Below are 20,191 nucleotides of genomic sequence, written 5' to 3'. Positions count from 1 at the left end.
CAGATATTTTCAAAGATAAACTGTGAATTGGCTATTTTGAGCTGGCATTAAACCCGGTATAAACAATTTATGGAGAAAGGTTAACTGTAAAAGATAAAAGCTGTGGATAGTTTTCAGTACAAATAGGGACATGTTTCTTTAGGCATTAAACACTTGTAAATAAAATGTGAACGGTTCTGATAGTACGAGTTTTGCTTCTGTAAGACTTTCACTTTCTTCTGTAATGTTTCAGTGTGTAAAGAATTTGAGATACCCTCAAACTATCCATTATAACTAACTATTCATGTGGTCCCTAGGAGTGTTATAATGAATTTTCTTCAGAACAGCATCATGCCACACACACACTGAAAGGCAGACAAATGGATGGGTGTAGAAAGGATCAGCAGAAAATTCAAGGCTCCTTAAGGATATTGACAGAAGAAAGCTGAAATACTTCAGATAAACTGAAAGGATGGAGAAAGCCTTTTTTTGCAAAACAGTAATAGGTTGTAGAGTTATTGGAAAAAGAGGAAGGGGGCAGAAATGAAGGAATTCCTTGAGGCTTTAGAGAAAGCAAATGACACAATGAAAAATTGGAAAAAATAGCAAAGCTAATAATAATAGCAAATACCTGTTGGATTTCTGCTCTGGAAATGGACTGGTTATTACTAACATCATATTCCAACACAAAAATGTGCACAAATTCACATGGAGAGAAGAGGCAAGGAAGTCTCACTGACTTATGTTATGGTTGATAGTGATAATTTCTCCCCCGTGCAGGATACTAAAGTATACAGAGGATCTGAAATTGGAGCTGATCACCATTTAGTGTTGAGCAGGATAAAATTGAATTTCATATTGAAAAGAAGAACATATAAGAAAGTTTTAAAGTGAATAAAAGTTGAGCAGCTCTCAGATGTGAACTGTAGACTAAAATTCACAAACATTATTCAAGAAAAAATGAAAGAGTTTGAGAACAGGAACCAAACCTTGGAGATTCAAGTGGCAAGCCCTGAAGAAAACATTCATTGATTCAGCCAGAGAGGCATGTGGTGAGGTTGTCTACAAGGATAGAAAAATCAGAACTACATGGTTGACACAGGAAGTTAAAGAGCCAGTGAAGGAAAAGAAGAAAGCATATCAAAAGTTCCTGGCAAATAAGTCACCCTGTGCTCTTAGGGAATACAGAGACAAATGTAAGAAAGCCAAACACTCTGTAAAATTAGCTAAAGAAAAGTCATGGGAGGACTTTGGTAAGAACATAGAAAATAAATATCAAGAAGGTGGCAAGATATTCTGGAGGTTGTTGAAGAAACTCAGAAATAGAGGAAAGAGTGCTGTAAAAGGAATTAGAGATGATAAAGGAGAAAAAGATATCCTTGAAGTATGGAGTAATTACTTTGAAAAACTGCTAAATGAAACAAGCAGTGATGACAGCACAGTGGTAAAATACACTGACCAGGCATGCAGTCAGGAATACATATCCATAGTTAAAGTAGAAAAAGCCATCAAAAGCCTGAAACATAGAAAGGGAGCTGGAGTAGATGATATTTGACCAGAAATGCTCAAGTATGGAGCATAAACACAACTGTTTATATTGAAGATGGGTTAACATGACTTTGAAATAAACTTTAAAACTATTCTAAAGAGTGCATGCACACTGTTACAAGGTTGAACAATAAACTAAATATCAACAAACCCTGAGAATTTAATATTTTATATTTACATAGTATTGCCACTCAGTAATGTTTTTAATTAATTTTATATGTTTATTTCGCAGTACATCAGGTACAATATACTTACTTTCAGAGGTCATTAAATCTTCCATATAATTTCCATCTACACCTAGATTCATGTGAGTGGGTGGGGGGGGGGAGAGAGAGAGGAGGAGAGAAAGTAAAAATGCATTTAAAAAAAAACAAGACTGCTATGCTGCTTATCAGCAATTATAAAGCTTCCCAACAAATTAAAAAAACTTAATTTAAATGCTAAGGATGATAAATATTTGTTCTTCCTAATACACTGTTGTATCCCATTATCTTTTCTTTATATATTTTATGTATTTTCCTATAGCCCTACCTTTGTGAGGCACATGGTATCTTAGGAACACAAAGGAAAAGCCCGGGGTTGAGCCAAAACCTATGTGGCAGACACTTTGTTACCAACTTCTCGTTTAGTTCTAAGAAAATTTATCGAAACTGTGCCACTTAGGACTATTAGATTAATTAAAGGATTAATCAAGAAGTTGGTAAGGAGGGCACAAAGATGACAGGAGATATGCAATCGTGACCGTATAATACTTTCTACAAATTTTTCCGCCCAGATTCGTACTTAATTTAACAAGTGGTGCATCGAATTCCATAAAGAGACACAGCAGGATAAAGAAAATAACGTTTAATTAATAAAATGCAGATATTACTAATAATACAAAAATTAAAAGGTTTCATTCAAACTTAGTTAAAGAATATATCAATTCTGATAGCTCCAACACTTTCTATAGAGACGCACATTCAATTTTCATTAACCTTAACTACCATACACAAAATATCCATCTCACACCATAATCTTAAATTCTTGGAATCTCAATTAATCATTCCTTGGGTCAAATCCTCTTAAACATATTTTAGACATATTCAAACTTGTATTACACTTAATCCACTCATTATTCTACACACTAACTCTCTTTCCTATAGTTCTTTCTAAGAAATGTCTCTGAGTTCTTCATTTTAAGTTTACATAACACTAACTCCATGGATTACACACAAGAAAAGAAATGACAAATTTTCTACTTATCTATTCACAATGCTTCCGTTCCTTTGTTGCACTAAATTCTGCCCTCACTGCCTTTTTCTTCTATATAGCACGGTTTAGGCTTCCGATCATCGATATGCTAACGTGATCTTCTATCTGACCTCTTTTGTTACAGCTTTCTGGACACGTACTTTCCTAGACGTTCCATGTGGCATAGTCTGCTGCAGTATCTCCGGATCAGACTTCCTGCCTAAAACCGTCCAATCACATGCCAGCGATGGACCTTGCACCACCGAGCTCCGATTAACAGGAGGTGAAGACTCAGGAACAAGAGAGCACGAGAGGGGTGGGTCTAATCCTTTTATACCTCCTCCCTAACGGCCATTGACGTAACTTTGTCCGTTCACACAGCACGTGGAAATCGCTGTGTATGACGTCATGGCGTCCGGTCGTCTCCCAGCACTTCTAGTTACGTTCCACGAGGACGAGACCCCTTGGGGTAGCTGTCTGCTTCCCCCCAAACATTTACACAGGTTATGTTGGTCTGGCCTTGCATGTTATTTCACAATAAAGTTTATTTTGCATGATAATGTTAGTCTTAACTCAGTTTTAGAATATACATATGATATGTACACACTTTTCTTACATAAGTATTCAGAACTACTCTTACCCAGATATCAAGCATGTTTTAAATGTTTCTTAATTGGGTGTCTGCTCTGTTATACAATGATAAGATGAAATATCTTATGTTTCAACTTATCAGGGTATAACAACACACACACGCAATATGAAGTTATGCTAAAACCAGCTCCTAAACTTGGTGAGAAAGTGGATCAAAACTTCTTTCAATTTTTAATTTTTTTTTTTTTGGCAGGGAACAGAGATCCAGTCTTCAAGATATACATCTTTCCCCTCATGCAAACTAGCAGAGGCAAAGATGTTAAAAAGGAGTGGAGATTCACTAATCTAATTGTAACCAATTAAATAAAATACAAACTATTAAATAAATAATCAGAAATAAAATATCAAATATGTTATTATCATATCATGAATATCCAACTTTATATGTTTGTTTTCCTTTATTCATCAGCCTAACAGCAGTAAAGAAAAAATGAGATATAACAATTAACAATGGCTCAACTATTACTGCTATCATTTCACTATTATAACAACACTGAGTACAAATAATCATAATGCATGCAGGCACTTTCATATGAAAACAAATGTTTAAGCCTGAAGTGTTATGCTGTTTCTAAAAATCTCATGGAGTCTAAAGAAAAGAATGATAACTCCATTGCTATAGTCTATCTTAGCAAGGACACAGACAATGAAACCTATATTAAAGTTTGCCATTTTGCTCAAATTATAATAGAGTGAGTACCACTCTCTAACCAACAAACTGAAGTTTTGAGTTCTGCTGTGGATGTGGATTGATTGATTCATGATTGCCTTTAGGATAACTGCCTTCAATAATAAATCTTTAGGTGTGAAATGAAATTTCATTGTACAGTATACATACTGAAAGGCTTAGGTGTTATTGATTATTCATATCAATGCTTCATGGTATAAACACCACCAAAAGATGAAAAAATTACTTTAGAAAATAAAAAATACAATCTGCTAAGTGTAGTCAATCAGAGATAGTTGGCTCAAGCCTATCACTAATTATATATGGCATCATGTGAAAAGAGGCAGCTGTTGCCTTCTCATGGTCCCTAAACTTAACACTACGTTTTTACTGTCTGACTATATATACTAACTCAGGAACTGGTTGGAAAAAGGCTTACAAAAAGTTTCTCTAGCTGGCGACGAGAACTGAACTTAGGACCTCTTTCTTTGGATGACCCAGTGCCGTGGATGTACATGCTACTTCCACTAGGCTAACTTATTAATATTTTACTGGTTTTTCAACCAAATATCATCACAGCACAAATTAAAATTGTGACAAGCACTACACTAAAACATTAGAACCAATATGTATCTAGCACAGAACTAATGTCCTACAAAGGTGCCCTCTAGGGACCAGTTAACCATAAAGTTGATTTGAGGAAGTCAGGTTATCTGGTCTCATAATGACTGTCTCCAAGATCTTTGGCAAATTAATGCAACCATACTTGTTGAGGTTGGGGGAGTGTTTCATAGCAGATGTTATGAGCACTTTTAAGATGAGGAAACAGTACTGGAGTACTTTCCCCCCACCCCGCCATCTTTCTTAAAGCAATCAAACAATCAAGATACATTTATGTTGTGGATAAATAAACAAAAGGATAATTGTAATTTTGTTTTTATTGAAGGAACAAAAATGTTTTAAACAAACTAAATAAATTGTGAAGAAAAATGGATTTTAATGGGATCCTTCGAGTTACATATCATTGACAAGTCCTTCGTAGTTGGGAATATAAGATGATGTTGCAACTCACAAACAACTTCAAGATGTTCATTCTTTAGTCGCGTGATCTGTATTTAGATTTTATGATGTTCATGGTGGAAAAAAATGACTCATAAGTATGTTGATCAAAAAAGACAATCTTGTATGCACTAATTTTTAAAACAGGAAATCTTTCTCTATCCATCAACCTCCAAAAGTTTTCATCACCTGATTATTATTATTACCTGGAGGTTTCAGATTTCATCGAGGGAGGCTATAAAACACCCAAACCATCTATCATACCTTCCCTTAAATTCATTCACACTAGATGCACTCACTACTCCTAAGGGCAAATTATTCCACTCATTCACTGCTCTCTGGCAGAAAAACCTAGCTCTTACCCCTTTATTGACTGCAAATAAATTTAACTTGAATGGATGCCCCCCCCCCCGTTCTCTTTCCACCTTCCATATAACGAAAAATTTCATCAGTTGATATCTTATAACACCCATTCAACAGTTTATAGAACTCTATTACCCCCCTCTTTCTCCTGTTAACCAGAGTCGGCAATCCACATAATCCAGATATAATCTTTCTAACGCTTCTTTGCATCCTTTCCACAAAATAACTTCCCTTATCCTTACATGTCCAGGTTCGCTTCAACATCGCAATTATCCTCGAAGTTGTATTTGTAACTTTTACTATGTGACCTCTGAATTTTAAATTCCTATCCCAATAAGCCAAGATCCTTTGCCCATTCAGTTTCTTGTAGCATAACCTTGTTAATATAATATGCAGCTGGAACTCTAATTATGCCAAAGTGCATAACTTTACACTTTACTATGAATTATCTACATGTAAACACAAGAAAAGTATATTTAATATCAGCGGTGGCCTGTACTGCAACACCCCTAAGGAAAAAATGAAAAATTTAAATTTTGTTTGCGTTTATAAATAATAACAATGCTTACAACATTATATAAATGCAATACAACATGTTAAAGTCTACAGCTTATGTTTTGACATTGATTGAATAGTTAATAATTGGAATTGTTCAATTAACACTTAAGATTACGAAACAAATGCACTGTGATCTAATGCCGATTTTCGTTTCCGCTTGTCATTGCACGTTACGTCATTCAGACACTGCCCAAACGGCAGTGTATTTTTAGTATCCTTAAGTACGTTATTTCTGTGAGATATGAAACATTTATTATTGGTGCATGTGCATGGTGAACTATTTTTTGTCAATATTATTTTATTTTGTTAAAATAACATATATTTATTTATTATAGATACAAGGCTGAATTATGACGAGCGTCACTGTTGAAAATATGAAAACAATTATATTTTTTCAATTATCGCGAAACAAATGCACTGTGATCTAACGCCGATATTCGTTTGCACTTGTTATTGCTATTGATACGAAACTTTAATTATCGGTGTTTGTTTGTGGTGAGGATGAACTATTTTTAATAAAGCAATTTTTAATATGCAAATTTATTTATTAATAAATACGTTACTGATTAGAATTTTTTTTTTTTTTTTTTTGTATATGCAGCACCCACACTTAAAATTTTCACCGGCCGCCACTGTTTAATATACTGCCAGATATTTTGAAAATAACATGCTATCATCAGTGGCTTAACAGAAAAGTCACTTTCTGTTAAGCCACTATTGTCAGTCATTTTCTTTAGATTTGGGAAATGATTGAGAGATTTCCACTCCAATGATATATCCATAAAGTTAGCTTCTTTTTGAATGATCTGATCACACTTAGCATTATCAGAATTTAATTTTTCTATTATATCTGTAAGGAAACCCACATCCATTAACCAAAAAAATCACTTAACTGCTCATAGTTCTGTCCTTTGGAACTGAGAAATTCTTTTATCTCTTCAATCAAACTCACAAATCTTGTGAGTTTGATTGAAGGTACTTCTGCTTTGCTTAGCCAGAAAACTTCAGAATGAAGAATAAGACCATTTTAAGTTATATGGTCGGTACTCTCAATGAAAGACTGAAAGAGTGGTGCTGTAGAGGAGAGACTCTAATCGAGTTGCTTATTTTTAGAATTGTTTTCATAATATGACTGAAGGAGAGAACTCTACCACGATGAATAATGCAATGGTATGACGTAAAGATCAGAAATAATTTGTCCTCCCTGCAAAGAGCAATAAATCCTTGGGAAGTACCAACCATTGGTGGGGCTGCTAACTTTGATCGCTGTTAACTTTGATCACTGCTAACTTGCTTAGAGGGAAATCTATTGTTTCGATGTATTGTTTAAATGTACGATAAATTTCCACTCCTGTTGTTTGACCATTCATGGGCAATAATTTTAATAGTTCCTAACAAAAAAGTCCTCAAATACTATTCTTACTAAAACAGCCAATTACACTGTATCAGATACATCCGTTGACTCATCAAATTGCAGGGACAAGTATTCACATTTTTCATTTGGATTTGCATGTCAAGGAAAATTGAGCTCAATTACCTTGTGATTGTTTTATTTGAAAGCTGCAGATCTGATATCGGCATCATATTTCTTGTTTGTTTTTAAAGCCCTCAAAGAATCTGCACCTGCAAGAAATGCATATTTTCAATTCACCATTCTGATATTTTCCCTCCCTTTTCGCTATTAAGTGAGTAATTTTATAACAAGCAATGGTGGCATTTTTATGCTTTACTATCAGTCTAATAAAAACTAACTGTTGAGATGTAATAAACTTTAGTTCACATACTTTTTTCTTTCTCAGTTCAGAATTAACAAGATAGCTGTGGTCAAATGAGGAGTGATTAGTCTTGAATGCCGCTTCATATGTTTCTTCATAACTGCAACAGAATTGCCACGTACCAAACACACACGTTTGTCTTTTATTTTAACAAAGCAGTAGGCTTCTTCAAATTCAGACTGATAATTACATATTATTATTATTATTTTTACTATCCACATTCATTTATCGGAGGATGAATAACTGTTTAAAAAACAAGAATTTCTGACAAAAATGCACTCAAACTCACTGATGTTAACACACTGAAAGTGGATGACTTTTTATGTAGGATCGTCCCATGATGATTTCCTGCAATAAAATCAATAGAATAATAGAGGATTCTATATGGCTGAGTGGGCACCAAGGTGCCTGCAGGAATAGGGTTGGTAACCCCTTGGTCTAGTCTATAATAACATCTATATAAAACCCAATGTCTTCTTCCATATAATCCTATGTGAATGGGTATCCAGAGCATGGTTTGCTAGTCCCGACTTGCTAAAGATGATGACAAATGTACCTTTTGCATTCTTCAAGGCAAATGCTAAGTGATCTACCAGTCTGTCCAAAGCAGGCCAAACTTTATAAACTCTGGGATGTGCAAGAGGCTAAAGTCGATCTTTAGGAGAGAGTGGAGATTGGTTGCTAGCTACATGTAAAGTGGCATGGAGATCATATTTAGAGAAAAGGAAAACAGGTAACTCTGTTTTTTTTTTTTTAAAACATTCACTGTATTTTAAAACTTTAATAGAAAATTTAAATTTAACACTGACAGGTTCAGACATCATGGCATGCCTTAATATTATCTCACTGTTTACCAATGTTGTCCTGATATAATCAAATTATGCAAATTCACCATTTATTCCAGTTATTTCTTATGGAAAGGAAAAAACACATAAATAGCTGGATAGGATTGCTAAGGGCTATCCCCCCCCCTCACACTAGCAAACTTCTACATGGAATATTTTGATAACCAAGCACTCAACATATCTACACTCAAATCCATGATCTGGTTGCTCTTTGTTGATGATGTGTTTGCTATTTGGCCTCATGGCTCAGACACATCAAATACATGTTTAGCAAATCACAACAGCAAGCATCCAAAATTAAACTTCACTGTAAAAAAAGAAAGTCACAATTGTCTCCCCTTTCTAGATAGTGACAAGACTTCCTAATGATTCATTATCCTTTTCCATTAACAGAAAACCCATCCACACACATACATACAAGAAGGTACTTAAACAAGCAATCACACCACCACCCATCTCAACAGTATAGCACCCTCAAAACAATTACTCACAGAGCCAGGTCTATTTGTTCAAATGACACAGTCCTTAAAACTGAGCTCAAAGATCTCTGTGAACCTTTTAAGTCAATAGCTACAGCCCATGTAAAATAGATAAAATAATACATGCACCCACTTCCCTCGTACAACTAGCAAAACTATTTTCCAATCATATATATTAAGGCCACATCAGAAAAGAAAGCTAAAATTCTCTCCAAACATGATCTCCATACCATTATACCATTTTTAAAGACTCATGCAGATCAACTTCATCTTCTAGCACATCCTGGAGTGCATCAAGTTTCTTGTGCTGGCAATTTGGTCTACTTTGGACACTGTTAGATCGATTAATATCTTCATTGAAGAATACAAAAAGTACATCCACAATCATTTTTATGGCAATCAGGACTAGCAGACCATGCTCTAGATCAGTGGCTTCTAACCGGTGTTCCGCGAACTGGTTACAAGTGTTTCGCCGGTGAAAGATGTCACATGACATAGTTCTGAGTGTAATTGGCTACCCTGAATAAAAATGTCGATGGAATTATTTCTGTTATAACAGAATAATTAATAATATTGGAAGAAAATATTTCAAGTTACTTTCCTTCCTTAAATACGCACAATTATGACTGGATACAAAATCCATTTGGCACAGTTAAAACATCGAGTCGTGAATTTTTGTTACAAGAAGAACAATTAGTTACCTTGTCAACGGATCGTACTCTAAAAATGAAATTCCCTGAAATAACTCTTGAGGAATTTTGTATTTTTGTCAAGCCAAATACTCAGCTATCCATAAGAGCACTGAAAATTTTGTTACAGTTTTCAACATCATATTTGTGTGTGCTCGGTTTCTCAATATTAACCCATATAAAAAATAAAAAGCGTGAAAGACTTACTAATATTGACAAAAAGATGAGAAGAGCTATATCATATATTAGACCTGATATTGCTGAAACCTGCAAAAGCTGACAAGCTCAAGTATCGCATTAAAATAGGTTCCATTTTTATAAAAGGCGAGTCCATGCACATTTTTATTGTTAGTTTTATGACCCTAATGTTTCTGGTGTTCCTCAAATTTTTCTTATAATCAAAAGGGTTCCATGACTTGGAAAAGGTTAAGAACCACTGCTCTAGATATTCTTTCACATAAGATTATATGAAAGAGGACATCGATGTACACAGAAGTTGCTATAGAATAGATTATAGCAACTTCTGTGTAAAAGACTATTTTTGGAATAATCAGCAATCTGTTATGAAGCACTCCTCCAACCTCAACAAGTATGGCTGCATTAGCTTTCCAAAGATCTGGGAGACAGTCATTATGAGACCTGATAGCCTGACTTCTGCAAATCAATTTTATGGTTAACTGACCCAAAAGTTCTGCATCAGTTACAAACTGAATTGTTCACAATATTGTAGTGTTTGTGTACTTGTCACAGTTATAATTTGTGCTCCGATGATGCTAGAAAAACCAATAAAATATTAGCAAGTTCAATAAATTAATTATTTTTCCATCTCTTGGGGGTTGTTTATACTGTGAAGCACTAATATGAATTCAATGTACAGTGTAAGACCATCAGCCCACTTGCTGGAGGTCTGAAGTGGCTTGGAAAGAGTTTCATGTTTGTTCTCCACAGCAGAGCCTCACATTTATGAAAAAAATAATAAATTAATAAATAAAAAATAACACACACACACACACAGTTACAATAAATTAACAATAAATAAAAAAACTGTTTTAAAAAATACAAATACATAAGCCATATTTTTATTTTCTCGCAGTTCTTTGTAAATGGCATTTCACTTTATTTATAAAACTATTTTGAATTAATCAAATAATTTTTTGCAAGAGACATTTCCCTGAAATTAACTGAAGTGCAATTAAAATTTTTAAAAAATATAAAAACTAATAAAAGAACTAATAAAACTAACAAAATATTATTCTCTGTTGTTAATGCTTAAGTAAGAAAGGATTAACAACTATTTTAACTCTTCCAATATTTTGTCTAAGTCACTGAAGCATCTTCAGGGAAAACACACACACACAAACAAAAGCAACATAATACTAAATGAAAGCTAAATGGAATAATTAAAATAGTTTTTAATCCTTTTAGTGCTATTAATACTCCATTAAACTTCCAACATAAAATGTTAATCTTTCATCTAGAGGAGTCACAAACGGAAATCAGAGAAACACAAGAATCCTGAATTGCAAGAATGGGGGGGGGGAAAAAAAGGAAAAACATGTTGGTGACATACAGATCAACACAAATGAACAACTTCATTCCATGTGAATGAACCAGAAGGTTTATCTACTACATACTACACCAGAAAATCTGCAAAGAAAACAGGAAATGTGGCTAATTATTTTATGTAGTCTCATTAAATAAATAAGACTTGTGATGTAAAATATATGATGAAGCAAAAATCAACTATGTTTTGAAAGTTTTTCCAACTAGAAGCATACTTCTAATAATCTCCAAAGGCCTGAAATATTATCAAATCAAATATATTTGATTTGATAATATTTGACAGCACAGTACTACTGTTACACTGGATGAAGAGTTATAGGTTCGTGAAAATGAGGCTGAAGTGTGTTTCATAACCTGGATAAGAATTTGTCCATAGGGACAGATGAAATATCAGCCCATTAGATAAAGGAATATTCAGCTGAACTGGCTAGGTCTTTCACATGTTTGTATAACTTGAGTCTCAGCTCAGGAACGGAAGGAATATATGATAGTTCCAAGGGTGTACAAGAGTGGTGCCAAAACTGATGTGTGTAACTATCGATCTATCAGTATCTCTGGTGTGGTAGTGAAGATTTTAGAGAAGTTGATAAGAACTCATACAGAAATGGGTACACAAACAAACTATACTCTGCAAGGAGCAGCATGGGTTTACTAAAGGAAGGTCATGTTTTAGCAATTTGCTCATATTTCAATAACAATGTTACACTATGATAATGTTGGATTTTTCTAAAGCATTTGATAGTATACCAAACAAAAGGCTGTTGCATAAACTGGAGAATATGGGATTGGAATATAAGTTCTTGACTTGGACCAGAGGATAGTTCACATACAGATATCAAAAAATGGTACACGGTGGGTGTGAATCTGCCAGATCTAAGGTGACCAGTTGGTGTACCTCAGGGTTCAGTCCTTGGGCCATTATTGTTTAATCTATACATTAATGACATCAGGCAGGGTAATCAGTGATGCTACTGATATTCAGCAATTACAAAATGATTTTAATAGACTAGAAATTTGGGCAAACGAAAATGGCTGTCAGTTATAATTTTTATAACACAGCCATAGTAAGTGTAAAGTTATGCACTTTGGCATGCTTAGAGTTCCAGTGGCATATTATATTAGCAGGGTTATACAAGAAACTGAAGAGGCAAGGGATCTTGGCATATTGATGGATAGGAATTTAAAGTTCAAAAGTCACACAGCAAAAGTTGCAAATACAACTCAGAGGATAATTGCAATGTTGAAGCAAACCTTGACATGTAAGGATAAGGAAGTCATTTTGCCTCTTTATAAGACCACACTTGGATTATTATGCACAGATTTGGTCTCCTGGATTCCAAGGGGATAAAGAAGCTGTGGAAAACTTGGAAGAAAGAGTTACACAGTGGCATCCATGGAAGTTAAGTTTGTTCACAGTCAAGAAAGGGATAAGAGCTAGGTTTTCCTCTTACAGAACAGAGTGCATCTTGTATGAATGAATTAAAAAGTATGACAACTGGTTTGGGTGATTTATAACCCCCCCAACCCAATGAGTCCTTGACTCCCTAGAAGTCTCAGATAATAATAATATTACAATTAAATCAATATTTAATCAATAAATGAGTTATAAATAAATAGATAAATAGTAATGTTGAAAAAGCAGTGGACTAAAATTTTAAAACAAATTTCTCAATTGCTTAATCACATATTACAAATGCCTACTAATACACAGTACAATCTCTATTATTTCATGATTCAGAGTGAATTATAATTGCATATAATGACAATTTTTTTTTACAAGCATTTTGCAATAATTGAAAACTTTATACATATTGGGGTTGTCCAAAACATGCCGCGGTGCGATTTTGTTCAGCCTGCCTGTGGGTTTTGATTTTCACGAGCGAAAAAATAAAATAACAGTATGAACCAAATGCATGTTAGGTATTTTAATTCTATCACTAATCGATAATCTCTATGTTGGTTATTTTATTTGGTGCTTTTACATCACTATATACCCACATGCTTTGTAAATATTAGATGTGTCAAAGAAGCGTTCTTACAGTTTTGTTTACAGTAACGAGCACTCTCACGGGGAATGTGAGAGTGCGATTAGTGCGTGATTAGTGTTTGTTTGTTCAGCTATCGAGGTTGTGACGCTGCTGCTCACTAAATTACTAGATATGTATTGGATGCGGTCCTCGAATAAATCTTTTTTTTTTTTTTTAATGCGGCCCTCAGATTACATAAGGTTGGACAGCCCTGATACATATGATCTTACTAATGATCTGTATAGAATGAATATAATAAATAATCTGTATATAATGGATCATCTTTCCAATATGAAGCATACCAACGTATGCTATTAATTAGAAAATAAATTTTAAGAAGTTGTTTTCATAAACAATTGACTATTTATGACTGACTTAAGAAGTATTAAGTCAATCCTAAATAGTATATTTTTCCATAATCCTTACTGTAAGCCAAACTTGTAGAGTCAACATTTATTAGCCAAACTTGTAGAGTTAATATTTATTAGATTTTTGTGTCCTATAATATAGAATAAGAGAACATATTTTGTAATCTCATCAAGTCAGCAATTCAACAAATGAAGAATTATTTACATTCATAATTAACAATTTGTTGGCTAAATCATCATCATCAAATTCCTGACATATACTGTCAGAAGGTGTACAGGATCTTATGATAGTACTACATGAAAAGTTACATCATTACAAACTTCCTATCAACAATTTTCTTCAAGATTAGCCTGTTACCTGTCAATATTCCAGTATTATCAGATCTTATATTTCTGTCTTCTAAGGCATTTTTAGTCCACCTACATCTTGGGCTTTTTCTGGGTCTGTTTGTCTGCCATTCTGACAAAGAACTTGTTTAGCTAATCTTTCCTCTCTCATTCTGTTTAAGTGGCCATACCACCTGATGACACATTCCTGAATGCTAACAATGTCAAGTTTTTTCCTAATATCTTTGTTTTTAACATGATACTATACTGCCATTGATGCCATCTGTAATTCTCACATTCTTCTTTATTCCTTTTTTTTTTTTTTTATTGGATGGATACTATGAGTGCTCTACTCCAATCATCTGGAACATAACTCTCTGACAGGCTTTCTGAATTATGCAATGTAGCCACCGTAAAACTTTTATAACTCCATGCTGTCTCTGCTTGTTTCATTTAACAATCTTTAAAAGTAATTATCCCATACATGAAGGTTATCTTTATCCTCAGTTTTTACGTCCCCTTAATCATTTCTGATTAATTTTACAGTACCTTTTCCTCCATTTCTGAGTTTTTTCAATAGCCTCCAGAATATTTTACCACCTTCATGATATTTATTTTCTATGTTCTTATCAAAGTCTTCCCATAACTTTTGGTTAGTTAATTTTACACATTTCTTTGCTTTCTTACATTTTTCTACGTATTCCCTAAAAATTCCCTGATTTTTCTATCCTTGCAGATTACCTCACCACATACCTCTCTGGCTGAATCAATCAAAGTTTTTCTTCAGGGTTTGCCACCGAATCTCCAAAGTTTGGTTCTTGCTTTCAAACTCCTTTAGTTTTTTCTTGTGTTTGTGTACACCTTCTGGCAGCAAAATGTAAGGTCTTCAGGTTTGGGACACATCAATGGGACGCTGCATAATCTATTGGAGGAGATATACTGGAGGAAGTAGGGGGGGGACAAGAGATCTGGGGGATTGATGATTGATAGAAACCTGAAATTCAGGGGCCATATTGCAAAGGTCATGAAGGTAACACAGAGGATTGCTGCAATAATGAGAAGGACACTGACCTGCAGAGATAAAAGAGTTATCATTCCATTGTATAAGATTCTTATCAGACCGCGCTTAGACTATTGTTCTCAGATTTGGTCCCCAGGACTTGAAGGGGATAAATTAACTGTGGAAAGGGTGCAAAGGCAGATAACAAAAACAGTTTCAGGACTGTACAAAGTTAGTTATGAGGATCGGCTGAGGGGGATGTGGACTGCATAATTTGGTGGATAGAAGAAGGAGAGGTGATATGATTGAGACTTTTGATGACAAGGGGCCATCTCTGGAAGTTACAAAAGGAAACTGTGAGCAAGAGGGTGAGGAGTAGTTTCTTTGTGGGGAGGGTGGTTGAACTGTGGAATGCATTGCCTGATAGAGTGGTGAGAGCGAGAATAGTCAATGAGTTTAAGGAGTGGTATGATAGACTTTGTATTTCCTAGGAAGGACCTCCCACGATGAGTCTTTTGACTCCTTGGAGGCCTAAATAATAATAATTTGAGTCTACAGTTCAAATCTAATAGCTGTTCAAACTTTGATTTGTTTAAAAACCTTTTTTACACACCCTTCTTTTCAATATGAGTTCAATTTTATCTTGCTTAACACTAAATGGTGATCACTTCCTATTTCAAATCCTTCGTATACTCTTCTGTCCTGAACCTGTGAGGAAATATCACTGTCGACAATAACCTAGTCAATGAGACTTTTCTTATTCTTGCTTCTTCTCTCCATGTGAATTTGTGCACATTTTTATGTTGGAACATGGTGTTAGTAATAACTAACCATGTTCCAACATAACATTTTTTGTTGAAAGACTTTTTTTTTGTGAAAAGTCTATCATGTTTGTATGCAGTGAAGCATAGCAGACCCCCCCCCCCTCCATTTGATTGTATACCGAGTATACAAGGCATGGTCAGCTACTCCTGACTGACTATAATTATGGTGGTACATATATTTCCTGTGTTCTTTGAGATGGATGCTGACAGATCTTTTGATATGATTATGATAGGACAGACTGCAAAGAATAAGAAACTTATATACGCCTGGAAATGAAAGGGAAGAGAGGTGATCTTCAGGAATAATAAGGGAAACAGCTTCAAACAGGGTTTGAAAGCAGTACAGAGATTATATTTCTTTAAAGTTCTAGTTATGTTTTCTGAGGTGCTTTGGAATAATAATAGCATTACTGTAATCTGTAACCATACTGTTGTGGGGGGGAAGAGTTTGTGAAATGTATCTACCAATGTTTAAAGGTTTTCTATAATTTGAAAGAAAGTATATCATCAGGGAGACAAAGGGTATACAAAAGACAGACTACTGTGATTTTATTTTTCTACATTTAACTAGATGTTGGAGTGCTAGCAGTTGAAGTGAAAGAAGAATGAGTCTCATGTGCCTGAGCTATATGACAATAGTGAACATACCATCAGTGTAACTTAGCTAAATAAAAGATTCAAGACCTGTAGTATCAAAGAACATGTTTTTCAAAATGCTCCATACAGTAACAAGCTATGGGAGAAGGGAGGGAAAGAGAGCCCATTGCTGTTACTTTCTATCTGTGCTACTTTCTTTCAATGCCGCATAAATTTTTCTTCCGTTTAATGCATCGACTTTTTACAGAAAGCCACATCTTGAAACCTTGTACAAATATTTCTATTCGTTTTTGTAAACTATTGTGTATAGAATATGAAAAGCCCAAAGGGAATTAGCTTGCTCCTTGCTTAAACAAAGGATGTAAAATTGATGAAACCAAGGGCAATGCTTTGGAATTGGAAGGTTTTTCAATTGATTCAATTCAATTTGATTTTTGTTTATGAGTTCAATCTCAGGCGACCCTCAAGGTCAGCACAGAAAGGGGTGATGAGAATCAAACGTAAGTTCCGCAGGCCACTAAAATTGGATTAAAGACATGAAAGGGGAGACATAAGAAGTCAGAGAAAGTTCGAGAACCAAGAGTCACAAGATGATGTCTGGGGTTCTCATCTCCACATATCCTGCTAGCTGACTCGAAGGTTTCATCGGTACTCCGAGACCCTGAAGGAAGGAATTCAAAACACGAGACAGAAAAGGAAACTTAGAAAGGAGTCCATGTGAGTCATTTTATTGTATACTGTTAAACTTGTGATGTATGAGAAATTCCTAATGGACTGCTAAGATTGATAGAATAAGATAAATATAACCTATGGGTAGCTAGTGCAATTATATGATTGAATTTATGAAAAGATGTGGAACTGGGTAAAGCTAATTTCCTAAGGAGTAGTTTGGGCTAAGAGATCAGTTTGATAATTGTATGTATTCCTAATATCTTTTGTGCTAATGTGTTTATTTTGTTGTTTAAGTCATGTCATTATTTGAAATTGAGGTTAAGATTTAAGCTGAAGTGAATATTATAAACTAACTGAATAATTACAAGATATTGCTTTAAGAGTTTTATAATTTGCATAACTAGAACTGAGATTACAGAGGGAAATTCCCCTGATTTATTTATTGTAATATTCTCTAAATTTCGTAGCTATTAAACATGTTTGTTAATTATAATCAAAGAGTGTTGTCTGATCTCACTTTGCAATGCACTGATCCCAAATAATTCGATCCTATAGGTGGGAAACTAAAAGATAGTTAAAGGTTATGATAGAGGACTAATAGAAGCCACGACTGTAAAAATTTGTTTTTTGGGATAAGAGAGGACATTATTGTGTATGATTAGGATCTACCTGAAGTACTAATATTCCTTGTACCACATCGAGGCATGGTGGCGCAGTCAGAAAATAAAATAAATTTCCATTGCTCTCAAGTGTAAGGGAGTACAGAGTCACCGAAGATAGAATATTAATTGAGAGATAGAGTAGAATAATAACCAGATAAGTAAGCACAACACAAGTTAATACAAACATCGCAGCATAGACAGGATAAACAAACAAACAAACAAAAAAAAACAATAAGAATTAACAACAATATATTTACACTAGCATGGATAGCAAAATTGAAAATATGAGCAATGTCTGTGGGAAAGCATTTTTAAATAAAGATAAGGTTTTATCAAAATGGGAGAATATTGATGAATAAAGAAGTGATGTCCAAACCAACCATGATATCAGCATTGCTTAAAACTATATTCTTGATGAAACATTTGAAGGGGTGGAATTTTTTTCTATATAAGATGAATTATGGATAATTTGGGGCAGGGAAGGTTAAAGAATTGGTTCTTTGGCTAGTCAGTAGTATCCACTGTGGGATGGTTATTAGGTCTACGAATTACTTGGGGTAATCTGTATACTGAAGAGAGAGTGAGGTTTATGTGGTTCCTTGTTCTTGCAATCTTAGAAGACTTGTCAATGCCTGTCTTGAAGAACATAAGAAATATATTGCATACAATTGCGATCATTCAGCTGTAGCTAACCAAGCTGTACAACAGCAAATACAAACATGACAGACTTTTTTGAAATCAGCAGCAGATTTATATATGGTTGTGTGAAACTTCTAAGAATTATTCCTTCCCGAATTTTGGAAAGGAGTAATTCTTACTCCAGGCCAACAGCCAAAGCTACCCACCTGTGCTTGTGGAGGATATTCCTCTAGGTTTTGTTCAGGACATGGACTATTTCTTATTAACATCAAGTTCCAATATAAAAATGTGTATTAATTCACATGAAGAAGAGTACTACACACAAAACAAGGTGATCTTATGTTATCACTGATAATGATACCTTCAAACTAGCCAAAAACAGATACAGAAGTGTACAAGGGATTTGAAATGGAAAGCAACCCATCACTTTGAGTTAATCAGGATAAGATTCAGAGATTGATTGTGAAGGTTGTGGTAATTTCAGGGAAGATAGAAGATAGAATGGGAGAGGAGTACTGCTGATGATGGCATATAAATTGTAACCAAAAAAAATTCTTTTTGGGAGGGTGGCTGTTCATTTGAAGAAATCTGGTGTGAGATTAAGACCAGTAACACAAATATATACAGTTGGTTGTTGCTATAGGCCAATGCGTTCCACAGATGATCTGGTAGACACATCGCCAAATTAGCAATGAGTACAGGTTGAATTAATATTATGGGGGACTTCAACCACAGAGATATAGACTGAAAGGAAGATCACATGGTAGGAAGGAGTATAGATATAGCAGGTGTATAAATGCTGAGAGATAATTACTTTAGGCAGCATGTGAGGGAGGAAACTAGGAGTGGGAGAGTATTGGACCTGGTCATAGGATCAAAAGAGCTATCCATAACCAAAGTGACAACATTGCCTCCAATTGGAAGCAGTCTTGACTTGGGAGATTGTAAAACATGAGGAATATTCTATTAAGAAGGGGTATTTGTGGAACTAGAAGGAAGGTAATTATGACATGCTTAAATCTGTACGATGACATAAAACAATGCAGGGTAAGGATGTTAGTGGTGCATAGGATATAGTTAAGGATCATCTAGAGCATAGGTTCCCAAAGTGGGCGGTACCGCCCCCCCCCCCCAGTGGGCGCTGAAGCCTTCTGGGGGGGGGGGGCTATAGCAGGATCAGAAGCATTTGGGGACGTTCAGGCAGTCTAGGGGTCGGCTCTTTATAGAAAAAATTAATGTATATTTAAAAATTAATTATTTTCATGATTTTGTGATTAGATAATAATTTAAAATTTAAATATTGAATTTTAATTCATCTTATGCTGTCTTACACAATCAATTTTTTTATAAATTTTCTATTTCAATTATTTAATCATTTGAAAATTTACCATGCCAGATAGAAATAGATGTCAATTTTCTATATCAATGAGAAAATTGAACATATCATACAAGATATTTTGACTTCTATTTTTTATATACTTAAAAAATTTATTAATTTTTTGCTATTGTAAAAATTGATCGTGCCATACAGGTTTTAATCTATCCACGCAGCAGACAAGTCTTAACTAGTAGTATGTCAGTCAACTATTACGTAGGTAATTCACTCAATTCGGCATGTTTTGACAGGAATACGGGTGCTTGCAGTGACTTGTTCAAAGCATGAGTG

The 20,191-nt window shown here is 34.6% G+C and overlaps 1 protein-coding gene across 3 annotated transcripts in view; it reads right to left on the bottom strand.

The window, feature by feature from the left end:
- Positions 1-20,191, bottom strand: part of LOC150110247 (transcription factor E2F5-like) — a 152,762-nt gene that overhangs the window by 16,854 nt on the left and 115,717 nt on the right. For 2 of the 3 annotated variants that reach the window (XM_090392363.1, XM_090392382.1), the window contains exon 8: positions 1,783-1,824. The exons of the other annotated variant lie outside the window; for it this stretch is intronic. In XM_090392363.1, the coding sequence (XP_090248489.1) occupies positions 1,783-1,824 (42 nt within the window). The remainder of the gene's footprint in view (positions 1-1,782; positions 1,825-20,191) is intronic. 3 annotated transcript variants of the gene reach the window in all.

The sequence above is a fragment of the Typopeltis vanoorti genome, chromosome 1 (genome assembly GCF_054136105.1).
Source record: "Typopeltis vanoorti isolate ZY-2024b chromosome 1, IOZ_Tvanoo_1.0, whole genome shotgun sequence".
Lineage (NCBI taxonomy): Eukaryota > Metazoa > Arthropoda > Arachnida > Uropygi > Thelyphonidae > Typopeltis > Typopeltis vanoorti.
This window is presented reverse-complemented; position numbering and strand designations above follow the sequence as displayed.